This window comes from Paramisgurnus dabryanus, chromosome 13, assembly GCF_030506205.2.
Source record: "Paramisgurnus dabryanus chromosome 13, PD_genome_1.1, whole genome shotgun sequence".
NCBI classification, from domain to species: Eukaryota; Metazoa; Chordata; class Actinopteri; order Cypriniformes; family Cobitidae; genus Paramisgurnus; species Paramisgurnus dabryanus.
In genome coordinates this window covers 11,951,776-11,972,092 of record NC_133349.1, presented here as the reverse complement: position 1 = coordinate 11,972,092, position 20,317 = coordinate 11,951,776, and the positions used below count along the sequence as shown (strand labels likewise).

General features: G+C 38.0%; 1 protein-coding gene across 14 annotated transcripts in view; it reads right to left on the bottom strand.

Annotated features, from left to right (window-relative positions):
* Positions 1 to 16,775, bottom strand: part of ptprub (protein tyrosine phosphatase receptor type Ub) — a 251,449-nt gene extending 234,674 nt beyond the window's left edge. For all 14 annotated transcript variants that reach the window (XM_065298426.2, XM_065298432.2, XM_065298433.2 and 11 more), the window contains exon 1: positions 16,479 to 16,775. In XM_065298426.2, coding sequence (XP_065154498.1) covers positions 16,479 to 16,548 — 70 coding nt within the window. In that variant the 5' untranslated portion in view covers positions 16,549 to 16,775. The remainder of the gene's footprint in view (positions 1 to 16,478) is intronic.
* Positions 16,776 to 20,317: the final 3,542 nt, after the last annotated feature.

The window sequence follows — 20,317 nt, the reverse complement described above, 5'->3', positions numbered from 1 at the left end:
AAAACAGTGACATTCACATTAATTATGTCTTGTAAATATGTTTTAAGTACTTTACAAATTTTATATTTATAAATATTATGCATACAGTGTTTCCCATACATAGGCTCTACTTGGGCGCTGCGCCCAAGTAAATTGCGACCCGCCCAGGTAAAAAAAATCACTTTACGAATTTCCGTATTTTCTGAACTCGACTGGATGACCCGTGTTTTGGAGAGAGAGAGAGAGAGAGAGCGAGAGAGCGCGCGAGAGAGAGAGAGCGCGAGAGAGAGGTGGGGGTCGGGTGACCGTGAAGATGATGCACGCGTCATAAACTCATCATCCAGCGCGGCAAACTGGATCAACTGCAGCAGCACATACGGAGCAGCCAGGGAAACACACTGCGACCAAAATGGTCGCATATGCTTATGTGCATATGTGTTTATAGCATCTAAGTTGGCTTCATTTTGTGTGCAAGCACGTTGTGTCTCTCCGGTTGAGTGTCCGTTCACGTGCTCTCTGTTTCTCAATGAATTGTGCGCGACGCGAAGCAACCTGTGTCACATTGCATCCTTTCATGTTTCTGAACTTGAGCAGAGTTTTACCATTAGAGGTCTTTCTTCACTGAGGACGCGGGACCCGTAAGGTTCCGGGTTTATATTTTAAATGGTCAGATGGGTCCGGGTCGGTCCTAGTTCATTACTTCGGGTCCCAAGTCCGATTAATATTGTGTGTAAAACCCGAGTCGATCGGAGAACGGCCGTGAGCGCTACCGCGCTAAAGCTCGAGAGCTGTTTTAGTGTGCCTCCGGTTTCTATGGCGATGGCAACTGGCTCTTGTCACGACCACGCGCCCCTTCATTTTCTTTATCCCATTTTTTTATAATCTTACTATTAATAGACAATATCTTTACTAAAATCTAAACAGTTTGCACAGAGATTGTAGCAAAAAACAGTGCTAATACTGAATGAGCAAGCTCTAGCTGACTCAGGATATAAAAAACGCAAAGCTGTAATGTAAAGTCTGTCATCGGGACAGCAAGTAGACTTTTAAATCTGAAATAATTAGTGGATTAAGCTTTTTTTAATCGGCAAAAGAGAAATAGAAAGCAGAAGCAGTAAAAGTAGTATTATAGTATTGTATATAATTGAGTTTGATTAAAGGGGTCATCAAATTGCTTCATATATCAGTGCAAAAACATAAAGTGTTTTCGTGGTGCTTTGACAAACAGTGTCAGCTTTGTTTATGGCAAAAAAAGTTTGGGGTGTTTAGATTAATGAACTATAATGTGAAATTAATATGAATGTTTTATAAATCAAAGTATTGTGTTGTGTCACACATTATTAGTTCTTTGTTACATGTATAGTAGACCATTTTTTGTCGGTGGATAATAATGATTGCCCTTTTCACCAGCTACCACCACAAGTAAATTTCAGATCTGTGGGAAACACTGTATTATGCATAACAAATGTAATTAGTTTCACAAATTTTCTGTTTGTCTCTTATTATTAACATTTGTGTTATATCGGCCCCATATCGACCATACAGCTTTCTTAATATCGGTTGACCGCTAAACATAACTACATTGTACTTACTAGGTTTTCCTGTTGTAAATAGTTTGACACCTAATATGAATGGGACTAAAAATCTACAGCAAAATTTTGATCATGTACATTTTTGTGTGCTTGAAATGTGACCAAATCAGGCCCTTGGGCAAAAACTACACCCAAAAAAAAACGACATGCTACACCACTAAATGACACTGAAGATTTCTCAGTTTCTTTCGTCTCCAGGCACAATGGCTATTATCCAAATGCATTAATCAGAGAAGTTTCTGAGACCAGGCCAACCCACACAGGCCTGCTTACTATCTATTCTGTATGCTAAAACCCTTAACAGAAAGTAAATATCTACAACTACCTTTATTTAGTGTTCCCTTGAAACGTGCCGGTGCATAAAATGCTGCTTAATGCACTGCATTTTGCATTAAAACCTTTAAGAAGTTTGAACATCAAGTCTATATTCATAAATCTAAAAGCCTTTTGCTGGGTGTCTAAGTAGCTACACAGACTACAATAAAACTGGTAAGAATGTTACAGCCCAAGTACTTAAGACATCAAAGCTTTTATTGATCTAGAATGCCTGCAGGCAAGAATTATACTCCCTTACATGTTAAACAGAGCCAAAGGGAAAGTCCAACTAGCTCTAAGCTACCTGTGCTAGCAATGGTATCACGCTAAGACAACAGCACGGGATAAAATTCCTCCTCGTTCCTGATTAGTATCCCGGAAGCGGCAATGCTGAGAACTTTCCGGGGAAAACGAAGATAGAGGAAGACGCCCGAGGGTTCTCATAGCAAGCAGTGAAACCTTTCTGGATTCGGAGTGAGTCAGACACCAAGTCCCGGGAGAAGAAACATGAACCTCAGCGAGCTCATTCTGGCACATGCATATGCATTATAGATGTCAACCAAGTGATGCATTCTGATTTCACCAGAGCATGAGAATATGAGGTGCAATTAGAGTAAACCAAAGGGAAAAAAGAGAGAGAATGAAAGAATCAGAGAGAGAGAAAGAAAGAGAAAGTGAGAGAGAAAGAAAGAAAAGGAGAGAGCAGGTGACATGCTGTGAAGAAGAAGCACTTCATCTCAGGTGATCAGATCATGATCTGGGAATAGAGTCCGGAGACCCAAGGAAGAGGAACTCTAAAGGAACTGATAAGCTTTTTCTGGCAGTTGGCAGTAGATCAATAATCTCTCGCCCTCAAGTCTATAGCATCTACTCCGTGATCCAAACATCTCACGTGTCATCTGGCCTGGTCGCTCATTCAATTCAGCTTGTGCAGGATTCATATAAATCCAAACCATATCATACCAAACATCAAAGTAGATTGGGAACAATTCATAAGGTGTACCTAGCAGGTGCTGGCAAGGCTCTGCTGATCTCTTTTTGGAGAACATGTGGGAGATAATCACTCTGAACACCATAGTTTCTGGGATGCGGAGGTGTACACCACTGAGAAATATAAAATGTACCTACCTACATGAATCATGAAAACAACGTGTAACTTTTATCCTCTTTAATTTTATCTGAAGAGTATTGTACATCTGTTGCTTCTAAATGTGTTAGCTTTGAGTTATGAGAGATCATTTTAATTAAATCTTGATCTGTGTTTCAAATCCTAATGAGTTTAATCAATTAGATTCAACTACAGACTCTGAGAAATAAAAATACAAAATCTGAGACTGGAACAGCCGGTATCCTTTCAAAAGGTACACCTTTGTACCTAAAGGGTGCATATAAGTACCTCAAAGGTGTATATTGGTACCTCAAAAGTACATATTTGTATCTAAGTTGTATATATTATGACCTTTTTAAAAGGTACTGTCCTAATGACAACATTTGTACCTTTATTTCTGACAGTGGACCAAACAACAAGTATGTGTATGTTTATTATACTGAATATTAAATAATATTTTTAAGGAACAGTTCACCCTACTATAAAAACTCTCTTAAAATTTGATCTGTATGTTTACAGTAAAACACAAGGTATTGACTGCCAAAAAAGCTCATAATATGAATGTTTTTCTCTGTCACAAACACATTTTTCACTTTAGGAGACATATCCAACTATTAACTATTAACCCAATTACATCCAGATAACTTTAATGGGGGATGGATGTCGTTTTTGGAGCTTTGCTACAGCAAGTTGAACCCTATAAGAATAACACAACAATAGTTCACGTTAAAGGAAAACACCACCGTTTTTCAATATTTTACTATGTTCTTACCTCAACTTAATACATACCTATCTTTTTTCAATGCGTGCACTTTTAATGTTTGTACAGAGCCTCGGGAATGTGTTAGCATTTAGCCTAGCCCCATTCATTCCTATGGCTCCAAACAGGGATGAATTTAGAAGCCAACAAACACTTCCATGTTTTCCCTATTTTTAAAGACTTTTACATGAGTAGTTCCACGAGTATGTATGGTGGCACAAAATAAAACTTTTGTTTGGATCCTAAGGAATGAATGGGGCTAGGCTAAATGCTTACACATTCACGGAGCGCTGTACAAAGATTAAAAATGCACGCATTGGAAAAAGATAGGTATGTATTAATTCATCTAAGTTGAGGTAACAACATAGTAATATATTGAAAAACTGTGGTGTTTTCCTTTAAAGTATCCATTTGTATTCACCTGGAAAAAGGAGAGTTATACTGAACACATCTGGGTTGGATAAGGTTGAGTAAACTATGGAAGAATTTTTATATTTGGGTGACTATTCCTTTCAATATCATTCAGATTATCATCAGTACAAATATTTATTATATTTCCAATAATATTTATTAATAAACAACTGATATGAATAAAATTGATAACGTTGAAATACAACATTCCAAATTTTCAAAAACAAATATTCCCTTCCGCCTTAAGTGAGGCACCTAAGCTTATTTGTCTAACTTTAAATTCTGGAGGTTAATTATAGTAAAACTCTTTAGGAGAAACTAATTTCCTAAATGAAACCCAAGTGGAACGTTTACCAAAAGTAATTTGCAGTTTTTATGAGATAAATTTATCACTGATGCTAGACATTTACTAAATATCACCTAGGAGCGCGACACAGTGATTTATGCACAGTAATTTCTGTTTAATAGGTGATTAACAAAATATCAAATCTTCCAGGGTGCTACCTTAGAAGATAGCTATCCATGTAGGCAGCTCACTAAGTTTGGAAAAAACATATTTCCACTTTATACATTAAGAGAGAGACCATTCGGCCCAAAGGCATGTCCTTACAGATGTAAGTAGTGTTCGTCAGAATAAGTTAACATGACAAAGTGAGTAAATCTCTTTAAAGTGTGATCGTACACACACATACAATCACACACATGATGGCATATGGAGCTCAGGTAGAACAGACAGGTGTGCAAAAGGTCCGAAGAGGTGAACGAGATGCAGTCTCGGCTGACACCGCGTGCACTCATGCCATAACCTGCCAAAAACAGCTGTCACACTGGAAAGAAGTATCCCACAGAGACAGCACACTTCCTATTCAAATAACAACCGCAGTACCGAGACATGGCAGGTGTCACAGAAAGCCGCAAAATAGTGGAAGCTGACAATTTAAGGCTTGATGTTTTCCATCTGGATGTGTGAATGTGCGGTTTAAATTGAGCTGACAGCACAGCCTGCTTTAATTCTCTCTTGAAGGCGTATGAGCCGAGAGCAGCTCCAATCACCTACCGCTTTACATTCGTCTATTACGGCTAAATAGTGTCGATGCGATTATAAGCCACGGGATGCCGCCTAGCTTGGTTTGCAAAAGGATGCCAATGAGAACCTGTTTTACCGGCTTGAGACTATCCCGCACACCCCTGACACTCACAGCAATGGGAAACTTCTTTGAAAAGGGCTATTGCTCATATTGCGGTTTCATATTTCATTGCATCAACTAACTATTCAAAGCTGATGCATCCACTGAGCAAATACAAAGAGCCAATTGTTTGGAGCCTAAGTAACCTTTGACATCTCTCTGCCGAGTTTACTTTGCAATACCACGTAAGACACCAGACGAGAATCTTTGCAGGAAAACCCGCGACAAAAAAAAAAACGGTTTGGAAATTGAGAAAAATGGCAGCAAGTTGGGAGCCACAGCTCACAGCTCAGTTCATCTGCCAGTAAGGGAAAAAATGAGGATTGGCACACATCCAGTACTGACCAAGCGTCATTTGAGGTGGGGATAATGAATTCAGTGGATTTTGGAAATTCTAACTTCATCTGGTCCCGGATCAGTGCCTGTAACTCAACACTCTCACAAAGGAGGATCTCCTGGGAGTGGCAAAGGATTTGCTGCAAAGTGTGAGTCCCGCAGTATGGGCGGCAACTTTCTGCTTGGGTGTCACACATGTTTGAATGGGAAAGAACTGGAGAAGGATGGCATCAGGCAGCGAATGCTGCACCAGATGGGTGTGTTTATGATGAGACCTAACAAGCATGACAGACTGCATCTGTGATCGTACGCTCATGATGCTGCCAATATTTGCTGAAAAATGCTTCAAATATTCATTTTTGGATACTCATGTTTATAGTCTGATGCATTGGGCCTTTAAAATCTACTTAAAACGGTTTTTTATTCTACTAATTATGGAAAAAGAAAGATGCACCGTATGCAGTTGTACAGTATGTGATCTTGAGAAAGTTGGCCATAAAATTTGTCCTGACAAACACAATCTGCTTACAAATAACTTACGGACAAGGAAACACTTCTTCATGTCCATACTAAAAAACAACAAGTTTGTGAACATTCACAGTGCACGGTGAAAAATGTGAATCCAAAGACTAATGAATTCTCCAGAACCTAAAGTCTGGAGTCAGCAAACCCTGGAGTGCAGTCAATAAGACGTGACTGGAGATGGGTTAGAGCTACCCTGCCCTATTAAAAACAACATTCACAAATATTGAATTTGGTATTCAAAAGAAGCAATGCCTTTTTATACTGTAGCTTCTGATATAGTGATACCTGACTGGTGTAAAATGTAAGGATTTATAATATCAGCTCACATTACGCTAAACGGTTATAACATTAAAACAATTATTTATCATCGTAGAGGTCAGCCATTCAATATTTTGTCCATTCCTAATTAAAAAAATGACCAAAACACCAGCCAACGCATACAAAGTTTTCCTAATTTAACGAATGATGAGAAAATTAGAAAATACACTTGGATGGAAAATTTGAGACCATTTATGAAAATGCATCTTTTTACTACCATTTAATGGCATAATAGTCCAAGTGAAAAGCTTTAAGGGACACTTCACTTGAATATGCTCATTTTCCAGGTCCCCACGAGTTAAATATTAGATTTTTACTCAAAGCAAAGAAGTGCAAACGAAGTGCTGCATGGGGTGTAAAAAGCTCTTCTCGGTGCTCTTTGGATGCAAGGGATAATTATAATCAATTTATAAGAAAAATCCAAAGCACTCGAATGGTGTAGAAATAGTTAAAAAGCCTTTATTTCACATGGCTTAATATTTAAAAACAGGTGACAAATACACCTACGCGTTGCGGCTAACAAGCCTTCATCAGGGAGATTTTTACTGGTTTGAAATCCATTCAGCTGATCTCCGGTGTATTGCACTACCACTTTTAGCATAGCTTAGCATAACCCATTGAATCTGATTAGACCATTAGCATTGCACTAAAAAATAACCAAAGAGTTTTAATATTTTTCCTATTTAAAATTTGAATTCTGTAGTTTCATCGTGTACTGAGACCGACGAAAAATTAAAAGTTGCGATTTTCTAGGCAGATATGGCTAGGAACTATACTCTCATTCTGCCGTAATTAGGGCTGCACGATTTGGGCAATTTTTCCCGTTGCGGTTATTGATGCTAATATTGCGATGTGCGATTGCGATTATACTAGATGGTATCATGAGTCAACTTGATGGGTTTTAAGGAAAATCCACACACAGTTTAGCTAAAATGTGTATTTGTAAAACTAGAAATGTTTTCGTATTTCCACGTGATGTAGCAACTGCTCAGTGTCAGTAATCCTAAATCCAAAATACCACCATACAACAGACGTAGAGTTTTTTTTTAGCTACCAGATCACTGTCAACCTCCTCTGCATCCATCTTCGCTCTGGTATAAGTGACGACGCACACCACACATGTGCATGCCACACATGCACTGCCTTTTTTGTTCGTTTTTCTTTCTTTTTTTAAACAGCAAGGAAAATCATCAAACAGTTATCAGAAAGTTTGTGTTAAAAGTCCACACATTTATTTATTTAATATAATTGCAACATTTTGCTGTCATATAATCGCACAGGCTGACATCGTGATTGCGATGCGATTAATTGTGCAGCACTAGCCGTAATTATTAAGGACTTTGCGAAAATAGTCCCATTAGTAACTTTCAATAGCAGGGGATAGCAAAGTCCTTGATTATTACGCCAGATTGAGAGTAAAGTTCCTAGCCATATCTACATAGAAAACGCAACTTTTTATTTTCTGTTGGTACATGATGTAACAACAGAAGAGTCAAGTTTTAAATAAGAAAAATATCGAAACTCTTTGGTTATTTTTCAGCGCGATGCTAATGGTCTTATCAGATTCAATGGATTATGCTAAACTATGCTAAAAGTGGTAGCGCCAGACCCGGAGATCTGCTGAATGGATTCCAAAACGGTAAAAATCAAATGTTTAACTCTCGGGGAGCTGAAAAATGAGTTTCCCTAGATCACAATTCACAAGAACGCTTATTTGATCAGTGCCCTGAAAAAAAAAATTGTACTTATCAATTTTATTGCATAACATAAATGTATGTAATGATTTAAATCTACTGATTTAAAATCTTTATACATAGTGTGCACTACAAGGTGAATTAAACTTTGACTCTCAGATTTTCAATGTGGTTTCGGCCCGACCCTAAATCTTTCCCCAAAGGAATTATACCAAGACAATTATTTTATGATTATATTACATTCAGGTATGAGCTGGCCTGCTTTCACCCACCATATTTCATGCACACCATATGTCATGTACCTATTTCAAAAACACATGGTTTATAAAAGGAGGTCCATGTTTGATGGAGCCTTAGTGAAATGGACTTTCTAGGGCTCATGGATCAATATGACTTTAATCTCTGCTGGACTGGGCTATGAAAGACCGAGCATGGGGAAAAGGGCAGGGGTTGGTGTAAATCTCTCCAGCCTGTCAGGACAGCGCTAAGACTGTATAGGTTTGGAAACACTCAGAGCCACACCACCACAAACACAATCATTGTCACAACACATCCTCCAATACATTCCTCACAGTATGTGTTAAGCAACACAAGCACTAAATTATACTGATCAGAGATAAAATAAGATTATATTTTGTATAAAGGAATATAAAACACAACCTAAAAGGTAAAGAAAATATGGTTCTGCAAATCCATGTTGCTATAAACCATATTTTATGCGCACCAGTATCAGCATAACATTGTTTAGACAGAAAGAGAAAGAAATAGAGAATAAACAGAATCACAAAAGATGGGAGAACATTTGCATCCTGATCATTGTACCTGCAAGGAACAAACAAATAAGATAAAAAAGCTAGGCCCATTTGTTTAAAGTAAAGGTACAATGTCATTGGATCACTTGAATACTTCGAAAGGAACTCAAAAACAGACCTTCAAAGCAGGTCATTATATAAAGACAAGTACAATAGCTGAGATCTATATTATATTTCCAAGTTCACTGTCAGGATTAACAAAAAATACAAAATAATATTGTATATAATGGCTGAAGGTCCTTGGATACTTTAGTAATTGAATCTATTAATATTGAACACACATATATAAGCAAAACACACAGCACCAATGTACTGTGTGTAACTACAGAAACCTTGAGACTCAAACTGCAGGCAAATTGAGCACCAGAAGATTAAATCCATCTGCGCTGCTATGCAATATTTTTTACACCTGTTAACATTTTTATATGTTAACATTAAACGCAACTGTAATTGAGTTAGATAAAGTGCAAAGGTAGTAAACTTCAAGCAGGAAACAATAAAATTCTCATTGTCTTAGAGCAGTGAAACTGGTTTCCGGCCTCAATTATCTTAGTTTTTACAACAACAAAAAAACATTACGATTCATGTGCTTGGCTGCTGTGCATCTCTGAGTTGTGCATCAGGGTTACAAGGAACTGTAAAGTGACTGGCTGTATTTTTCTGATGGGAAACGGGTAGACAAAGTAAACAACATAGGCCAGAACAGCAGAAGATACTTGGATCTCCTGCTACAAAAGAGTTTCCAGCAGCACTTTGCAGTTCGGGTGGCCCGTCTAAGCTTGGAAACCCTACCACCTTAACTAGGTCGTCCAAAAAAAAGAATAGCGTGGACGCGCTACACACCGCAAGCGGACAAGCGCGCCACACGCCCGAAATGAGAGAAAGACATGGTCCGTCACTGTCTGGAGGATAGCCAGTTGATAAAACGTGTGTCCGTGAGAACTGTTAAGTGGACTTATGTTACAATAAACCTTTTATTGTATTATTCTATAGTTCTTGCAAATTTAAAGTAAGTTAGATGGTGATTTTGTTGTTTGAGCAAACCTGCTAGCTAGGTTGCACGGGCCTGTTATTCAATATAATTGTTGAGCGCTCTTGCTCATGTTATTTATGTGCATTATTTACATGCTACAGTAGTTTCACTCCTTTAAGATAATATTATTAATAGTGGGAAATAATCAGTTTACGATCTTCGTGCTATCTATCATCGTTCGCCAACAACATCTGCTTTAGTTTGTGTTTATTAACCCTTTAGTTTCACTTCATCACACAGCTATTCCCGTTAAAGGTATCTGTTAAAAACATTTAATTCATTAATAATCTAGTATGTGTTCATTTTCTGTCATAGTTTCTACAAAATTAAGTTTTATTTGAGTGTTTTTAATAAAATATTTAAATTTTCATCATGACGCGTCGCCCCACCCCTTTGATTGCCTCGCCCACCCATTTTCTGCGGGAAACCCTGCACAATGAGACTTGGGTTAGGGTTGAGCCTTTATTATAAATGTAATCATGACAGTTGTATGGAGAGGTCAAAAATGAGGAACATTTAAAAATGTTTTAAGCACCAACAGATCAGTAGACTTTAAGGACATGGCAAGAGAAATCCTTTGAAGTGAGGGCACTTTCAGTATGAAAGAGTATGATAGCATGAGGTTTTTGACAATTATAACCTTCAGGTTTTCAAAGGACACACACAATGATGATTATAACTCAAATTATATTGCGCTTTGGTCTCAATCACTGTTTACCAGCGTGTCTTAACCATCCAAGAATCCCTGCAGACGTTTGATATGTAGTGGTAATAACAGACAAAAAACAAAAACTTAAGTCTTGTTCAAAACAAAAATGAAAGAACTGCAGCCTCCGGCGTAACCATGTGTAAAGAGAACAAATCAAAGAGCATGCGTCAGGCTGATTTCAAAAAACCTGCACCAGGTTGGGTTGGATTTACGTGCCTCTTAAAGAAAGTGCTGGGAGAGTAACCGAGCATCTCAATGAAACATTTCTTCCTCCAGCAAAACTCGCTGAGCTACGAGAGTGGATCTTCAACTTAAGGGCCAGCCAAGGTTTCTAAGTGCCCTCCGGTTGCTAAGCCTCCAATGATCTATTTTACCGTCATTTTCCCATCTTAACTACAGTTCCTGATCTCCCACATCCTCGCACGGCCAAATTTCCATTAAGGCCCCTAGAAATTGGACCTGTTTTTGAATACCATAGATAAATCACTGAGGAATGAAGCAGCCTTCCAGAGACAACAAAAGGAAAACCAAAACCGGTTTCTTCTGTTGTTGTTCGCTCACTTCCCATCAGATGCTGACTCAGAGCAACTCCGCCGTTTGAAGAAGAAAAGGGAAGGACCCTCTGGCAGTCCCCTTTCCCAAATCCCCTTCACACAACTCACACCTTTTATAAGTCCAGTGCAGTCGACAGGCGAGTCTAAAGAAAACATTTCTCGACAGGAGATGGACTGCCTCTGATGCCCAGGAACAAGCACTCTCAGCTGCTGCTTTTAAAAATCTCTTTGACACATTTCCTCATTATTTTGGTGGCGCCAACCGTAGTCAGCGCTGAAGGAAAAATAAAAGGTCCTTTGAGCCTCCGCTGTAGATGGAAGTTTGAAAAAACAACAATACTAGGTCATTTCCTTAATTACAAAGGAATTAAAATTACGGTCACCGGGGTCCTTCGCCGCCTCATTCTTAACAGGTACTCTGCAATTAGCTGAGGTCAAAGAATCTGGCTGTCGGGTTGATACTGATGAATGAATCTGTGTGATGTGTAATATCTGTGGTGTCGGAGACATCTGAGCCCACTTCCCAGGGCCTGCCGTCTACACCTGTGCACCAGGGCCGTCTCCATGTTCAGACATGCTGTATTATCATCTCATAATCCTTTAGGGAAATCCTTCGAAAGCTTGCTTTCATACCTCCATATAATTTCACCGTAAGTCACGTTGCATTCATTTCCGTTGGTAAAAACAAACTTTCAAAACAAACAAAGTAGATTTTCCCCCAAGGCTGTTGACAATACAAAAAATCTGTAAAAGAATAATACCATAGTCCTTGGGAAGGTCATTGATTTATGTTTTAAGAAACTTAAAAAATAACACGAAATTTCTCAGAGCACAAAACTTTATCAATTATAATTTTAAAAGTTTCCTATTTCAAAATTTGCACTACTGCTTTGTTTGTATATTTGAAGAATTCACATGCAAACCCCTCTAAGTGCATCCGACAGACTCTTATTTTCCGGTACAGTATTGCAATGAAAAGGTTATTAGTCAGAAATTAAAATACCTTATTTTTCAACCTAATCTCAGAAATTTCCGTGGTATAGTCACGGAATATTTTGCTCATTTATCCGTGTCATTGTCACGGATCGCCAAATTTTTCCGTGTTCGTACCATAGACTTTCTTGTCAGTTTCATGTATTGGTTATCCAATTGTTTTTCCTATTTTTAAACCATTGTCGCTTGGGTTTGGGGTTAGATCCGGAGTTTGGGTTAGGACGTCACTTTAACTATTCGTTTATACTATTTTTTTCTGACTTTTAAACCATTGCCGCCTGACGTTAGGGTTAGAGTAGGGTTTGGATGTCATTTTATGTAACAGAAAGTCATTCTAATTTCAAACTCATGTGACAATTGTGAGAAAATAAGAAAAAAATTGAGTAACCAATACGTGAAACTGACACGGAAAAGAAAGTCCGTGGTACGGGCACAGAAAAATGCGGAGAACTGTGACAATGACACGGATAAATTAGCAAATTATTCCGTGACTATACCACGGAAATTTTAGTCATTTCACTGGTATGTAACACATTTTACTGTCTTCTGCTAAACCCTTTTGCTTATTTTTGGACAAAAACATCTAAATCCACTTCTTTTAAAATAGTAACAGTTGCAAAATAACTAAAGATGCAACTAGAAACATGGCAAATGATGAAAGTAAGTATTCAAAATGTAAAAATGAAGAAAATGAATCACACATTGTGGGAGCTATGACGCATGTGGCTGCATCATTGATTCGTGTTATACTCAATATCCAAGTACTCACATGGCACTTAACGTGATCCATGGTCTCTTTAAAGAGGACAACAAGACACTTAAATCTGAGGAGTTGCATCTTATTCATCCACTTTAAACACCACCACCAAATATCAAAGTGGTATACTCACTTGAGTATAGTGGGTTGGTTGACATCTAGTAAGCCAATCGACCACCATAACCTGTTCCTACTGTTGACCGTGATTATTCAGTTTATCTTGCTCTGTGATATGGCCCCAAAAGCAAGAAAGTTGCTGGCCAAGCACCATGTTTCCACAGTAGTGCTACTGCAGTGGGTCTCGAAAAATGGATAACCCATTGGTCCTAATCCCATGCTCTGTTCTCTAAGAAACTCAGTCTAAGCTATAACTGTCCTACAGAGTGACAGTCCAACAAACCTGAGTCCAATTAGGCCATGTGGAAGGACAGATTCGCATCTTTTCCCAACTGGGTAGAGAGCATTTTGAAAAACTCTTCAACTTCAAGTTTTCTCACTCCTAGTGACAGACTGATATCTACACACTTGTCCAATGAACAGAAGAGGTACATAAGTGTTCCAATATGTCCTTTTTTAAAATATACCAACAATATTGACAATGGAAAGTAGACAACTGCGGGATAACTGATCCTGTTGCTTAACCGTTAAAGTGTAGCGTTAATGACATGGGTTCAATTTTAAGGGAAACATACATACTGAATAAAACATATAGCTTGAATGCATTGTAAGTTGGTTTGGCTGAATACATATGCCAAATGTTTTCCAGCCTCAAATTAGATTTGGATAAGTAAGATGTCAATCATCCACTCTTTATTGTATTCGCTAATGCTAATAACAATACCTAACTGATCAAGCTCAATTCGTCCTGTTACCAACAACAATGAGGATTAAAGAACATGATGCCTGGTTACCTACAGAGGATTTTACCATAGACAATTTTAGACGCATGGTGCTAGAGTACTACAGAGCTGTAAAAAAAACAGCAAATAATACATGTCAGCATGTCAAGCCTCCAAAGACAACACTAGACAGCTAATGTGTAATCTGCCCCATTCTGTTCTGGCTTTTGTATAATTGTATTCATGTGCTTTAATTAATTTTCTAATTCAAACCATTCATCCTAATGATGTGCTTCATTCTCCTTATTATAAGAGACATTTGCTTGTGTCAGTTCCATCAGGACGACAGTTTGGATTTTGACAGGGATTACGACGGAGTCTGAATATTGAACAAACTGAATGTGGAAATCCTTGAAAGGTGAAATAAATGTGAGGCAATAGCAATTATTATGCTTTCAAATTGCAGACTAAGAACCTAATCACTTTATTAACCTGACTGCTGGTTCACTCGCCTATATTAAAGAAATATTGTCAGGGTCATCTTACTAATAGCAAAAAAAAACTTTTTGGCCAAGTAATGCTTAGGTTAGAAATACACAAAAGGTGATGGATGGTGGGTGGAAAAAGCTAAATAATGAAATATACGCTTGGTTGTGATGCCTGTATTCATCTTACATCAGGTCACTCATCACTTCTTTCTGTCATTCAGTCTAAATGCAAAAAAAAAAAGTAAAAACAGAGGCGGAAATGGCAGACCTGCACAAAAAGGCTAGATTACACTGTGTAACTCAGGCAAAACCCAACAAAAGCAGGATTAGACTACAGCTCAAGAACAGAGTGAATGCGCGGCCATTCACGACAACAGCAGTCACACAACCACGACAGCAGTCGAACGACAAACACAATGGAAGCCATTTAGTTAACTGAAAATCAATAACTTCCTCAAACGAATCATGATTTTTTTCCTGGTAAGTTTTTTTTTTAAGGAAATCGGGTGACATGTTTCCCAATGCCAGGGTCTGAGAGAGCATTCCGAAGAGTGTTATAAAGAATCACTACACTACACTGTTCCTCGACTTGCTCTGTCTTTACACTGCCCACTAACAGTGCGGAGGAGGAAACACTTCATAATGTGTGTGTGTGCGTGCGTGCGTGCGTACATGCGCGTGAGAGAGAGATGGTGTGAAGAGAAAGAGAGATGGAGAGAGATAGGTATAGATAGACAGAAAGTAAGAAAGAGAGAGATAGATACATTTGTCTGTGTGTGTGTGTGTGTGTGTGCGTGCAAGAAAGAGAGTGGAGAGAGAGGGCGAGTGAGAGAGAGAGAGTGCGAGTGAGAGATGGTGTGAAGAGAAAGAAAGAGGGGTAGAGAGATCTGTAGACAGACAGAAAGTGAGACAGACAGACAGTTTGTGTGTGTGTGTGTGTGTGTGTGTGTGTGTGTGTGTGTGTGTGTGTGTGTGTGTGTGTGTGTGTGTGTGTGTGTGTGTGTTCGTTCGTTCGTGCGTGCGTGCGTGCGCGTGCGTGAGAGAGAGAAACAAGAGAGAGTGAGTGAGAGGAATTTGTAATGTGTATAAATACCAGAAATATTATCATCATTGTAGATGGATGCACACACTGAAGGCAGTGGGCCAATAACACAAAAGTAACACTGTATTAGAAGATAAATTATCTTTATTCAAATATCATCTGTGCCATTAAGTCCATTATCCCAGATTATGATCTCATTGGCGATAGGAGAGATCTATGCTCTCATAACTTACTTTAACTCACTAGCGGACTTCAAAGATTTATTAATAAATGAACATAATGCATTTGCTTTAAATCCTATTTGACGACAGGCAAGCTTTAATCGTTTTTTAACCTGATGAATGAGAGTATTCACACAAGAAAATAAGCGCAACGGAGTGATCAGAAAGGATGCGTCAGATATGCCCTGTACTCCGCTTATAAGTTACTGGAAACAGAGGACTGTAAAAAGTTTCCCTCCTGGTAAAATTCTGAATAAATAATCATTTTGCCTAAGGTTGTTTTACCATTAATAGGTCAGATAAGAATGTGAAGAGATGATGTATAAAAACCCTACCAAGTAATTACGGCTAACATAAAAGCAGATTTGAAGCACATCGTAACTTTTATTAAATTGTATAACACGTCCGCGAGGCCAGAAACACGTTAATTCAACGAGGTGAAACACACGCATTTGTTTCACATAGTAAAATGAAAAGCACCACACTTCATACCAATCAAATCCAAGGGTTTTTAAACCGGGAATGATTTAACATCACCAGTATCCATATTTATATCACCAGACACGCACTGCAGTCACGCGACCAAAACAGAATTCATTTTGAGCTTCTGCCTGCACCTTCACTCGTCTGACAACCGAGACCAAATGTCACCGTTATTAGAAAAGTTTCAAAACAACTCAGCCTCTTTTTGCTGGAAAGAGATGATCTCCGCTCGCTTATGCAAGCTAATGTTTCCCATGTCCTCCAAATCCCAAAGAGTTTTAAAAGTGCGCAATCTCTTTACTTCAGAAAAACGACACTTTACCTGTTGGTCCCTCCAAGCTATCGGCGTGAATCTGAACGGCCAGAATCAGGAGAAACGCGCAGGTATTCATCTTATGTTTTAGTCCAGTTGGGAAAACAACCCGAAATCATTTCAGTGGCTCCCGATAGTTTGTGTGATGAAGTTGTGAACCGACTCCCAACCATCGATTCCTGAAATCCAGGCGAAGCGCAGTTGTGAGTCGCGTGAAGTGATACTGGGGCCGCACGCTCTCTTCAAACTGACGTCAGGATAAACAGTTGGAAGAGATGTTTCTTTCTCCCCGAGCGCACTTTCTGATGGCGGAGAAATGCGTAGTGTCCTTGAAAGTGTGCAAACTACGCCCCCATGCGGTACTTAAAGGAAGTTGGTTGTGTATATAAAATTCTGATGTGCTGCTGATCCAAAATCTGAAAATGTTTAATGTGATTTAAATAGGTTAAATCTTGATTAATTAATTAAATTACTGTATTGTATTTATAATAATTTCCCAATCAACCAATCTGCAGGAGCAGAATTTTTCATTTTTTTTTCAAGGAAAGTACAAGCCGACTTTCATGCTGTATGTTTCCAGTTCTCTAGAACAATAGCCTTTACCAGGCCAGCAAGCTCTGTTGCACGAGATACTGGACCATCATCTTATCTATGCGGTCCCACAGGTTGCATGAATTTGTGTTAATCTGTTCAGGCTCAACAAAGGAACGACTACCTATTGAGGCATGAATAGGAGCAACATGGCCAACTTGGAACTCAGCAGCCCAAGGTCCATCCATGTCCCACATCCAACAGGGATGGCAGGCACAGATAACAACATGCTTATCCAGCAGCGGTGAGTGGGACTTTCTTCCCTCTATCTTCTTCTTATATATTCACAGCAGGGTATCTGCAGAGTTGTAGATTAAGCAATTAAATGATCTGTTATTGAAGCATTAGTCAAATTATCAAAGAGTAAGTTAAGGCTATCGGCTTGATAGCAATGTATAAACAGGTTTAGTGTATTTGGAACTTGTCAGTTAAAGAAACAGTTCGCAAAAACGTCATCATGCTCCTTCATGTTTTTCCAAACCTATTTGACTTTCTTTCTTAATTTGGGAAAGTAGATGTTTAGCAGAATGTTAGTAACTGACTAAGCCCATTCACTTTCCTTGCATTATTATTTTTTAACATTTTGCTCATGTGTTCCATTGGAGAAAAGCTTGGGTATGACATGAGAATGAGAATATTAAGACTTTTTCTCAAAAAATTAACAAAAAGACTTAGGGTAAATTGTTAATTTTGGGTGACCAACAGCTTTTAGGGTACATGAATGGGCAGGATGGTAGATCATTTTCTCATTAAAATCACAATAGTTCAATAGTTCAAATCATATTGGCTATTATGCATATCAAATGATTGGCTAATAATGTATTATATATAGTGTATTATGTATGTAATATGTATGTAATATAGCCACCAACTCGTATGTGACCTTGTACAGTCATTGCACTGGTGAGCTCTGTGCAGTGGTTTATCATTTCTTTAGGTGTCCCATGCGAACATCAAAAACGAGTCTGCAGTACTGTGAAAGGAAAGACAGTTGTGCTCTTTTCTCCACAAAAACGACATTTGAGCTCTGTTATGGGAGTCCCTGGTACAGCCACAAACCCATTTTTTTCTCTTGTGATAAATGACAAAAGAGTGATGGACTGTGCGGTGTTTTATTCGATTCCAGTGGGTTTTGAGAGGTTTATGAAGAGCTCCCATCACCTAAAATGATATTGTGGGAATGTACATGCAGTGTAAGTTTTTCGGTTGTTTGAAAATCCCTTACGAAAATTAACTATGGTTTTACTACATTAAAATAAAAAAAACATTGTTACTGTAGTATAACCATGGTAACCACAAAAAACCATGGTTACTGTAGTAAAACCATGGTGACCACAAAATAACCATGGTTACTGTAGTAAAACCATGGTAATCACAAAATAAACATGGTTTTGATAACCATGGTTTTCAAAAACCACGGTTAGTGCAGTAAAACCATGGATTTGCTGATAGTAATCAATACACCCAAAAACATGGTTACTACACTTTTACCACTATAAAACAATGGTTAATTTTCGTAAGGGATAACTTCAGTTAAAGCAATGGTACTCACATGATTAGACACACAAGACTTTGACTAGTAAGAAAATATTTTTCTGTCATGAAAAAAACTGAAGGTCGTGACCTCTGACACCAGGATTAGCTCTACTTAAAGTGCACATTTAAATGGATCTGTCTGGGAGACAGATATGTTCACACTGGCTGTCACACAGACTTAGTAATACTTTCATCGCCATCTGGTGGTACAAATGGAGAATGTAAAAAGGATGAACAAACAAGTGCTAGTGCAGTCAACAACACCAAATGCATAAAGGAAATCCTAGAATGCGTAATTTCCATTTTTAAATACACTCAAGACAAGTTTAAAATTGTATTTTCATAATATAAATTACAATCTAAACCTTCCCACTTTTACATTAAAGTGATAGTTCACCCAAAATTGTATAAATTACTTTGTTCTGCAAAAGGAAGATATTTTGAGCAATGTTTGTAACCAAACAGTTTTGGAGCACCATTGACTTCCATAGTTTTTTTCCTACTATGGAAGTCAATGGTGCTCCAAAACAGCTTGATTACAAACACAAAAAAGCTCAAAGTTTAATGTAAATATTAGTAATAAGTTAATTAAGTCAATACACAGTTTTCATAACAAGATCTCTTAATCTGTAAAGATAATCTTCACAAACACACTTGCATAAAATTTTATTAATATCATGTTAAAGGTCAATAAAATAAAAATACATAGTGAAAACTATTAGGCAAGATATAGTCACAATCACTTACAGTTTAAACAGCCTGTTCCACAAAACTACAATATAACCAACAGTAAATAAGAATATTTCAGCTTTACTTAGTGCAAAACAGACCTGTCACCTTGCAAATTTAGATTTGGACGCTTTTTTGACTGCAAAGTCAGTATTTCAAACTATGGAGCAACATAAAAATGTGCTAAACATATGCTGCTGTTGGAAGCTATAGGCTATATCAATGGCATTCAAACAGCTTACTATTATAGTTGTCTTTTCACATTTAGCTGGGACAGAAGAAAGTGTTTTAACATCGAGAAGATAGCACACCTCAGCTTTAAATCATTTACAGATTGGGCTATTACTTTGGTTCGTGTCTCCCTAATGTTCTTCAATCTGCATAATGGTCACTATCTCACTGTCAAGTCATGAATTTGCTGCTGATCAGTTTTGGTGCTCTGAGGTTTAACACCTGTCTCCCTTCAGCAGTCTAAACATCTGTGTCTGCAGATCTACTGCATCCATCATATTGTATCACACTCAGTAGTACGGCTGAGTATCTTGTAGTTCAGCTGGTAAAGCATTGCATCATGGTGCAAAGATTGTGGGTTTGATTACAAGGAAACACACACACCGATAAAATGCATATGTTGAATGGACTGTTAGTTGTTTTGAATAAAAGTATGCCTTAATTTATAAATGTACAAATGCACTTAACTCATACTCAGACTTTCAGAAATAAAGGTACAAAAGCTGTCACTGAGGCCTTTTCAAGAAGTACACCTTTGTACCTATAGGGTGCATATTAGCGCCTCAATGTATATATTGGTACGGTAACACTTTATTTTGCGGTGTCTTTGTTATACATGTTACATGTAATTATTATAGTTATAACAGTTAATTATGCATAATTACATGCAATTAATCCTAAACCAAACCCTAAACCTAACCCCAATCCTATAGTAGGCTAAGCACATGTTGTTGATGATTATTACTTAGTACTTAAATATA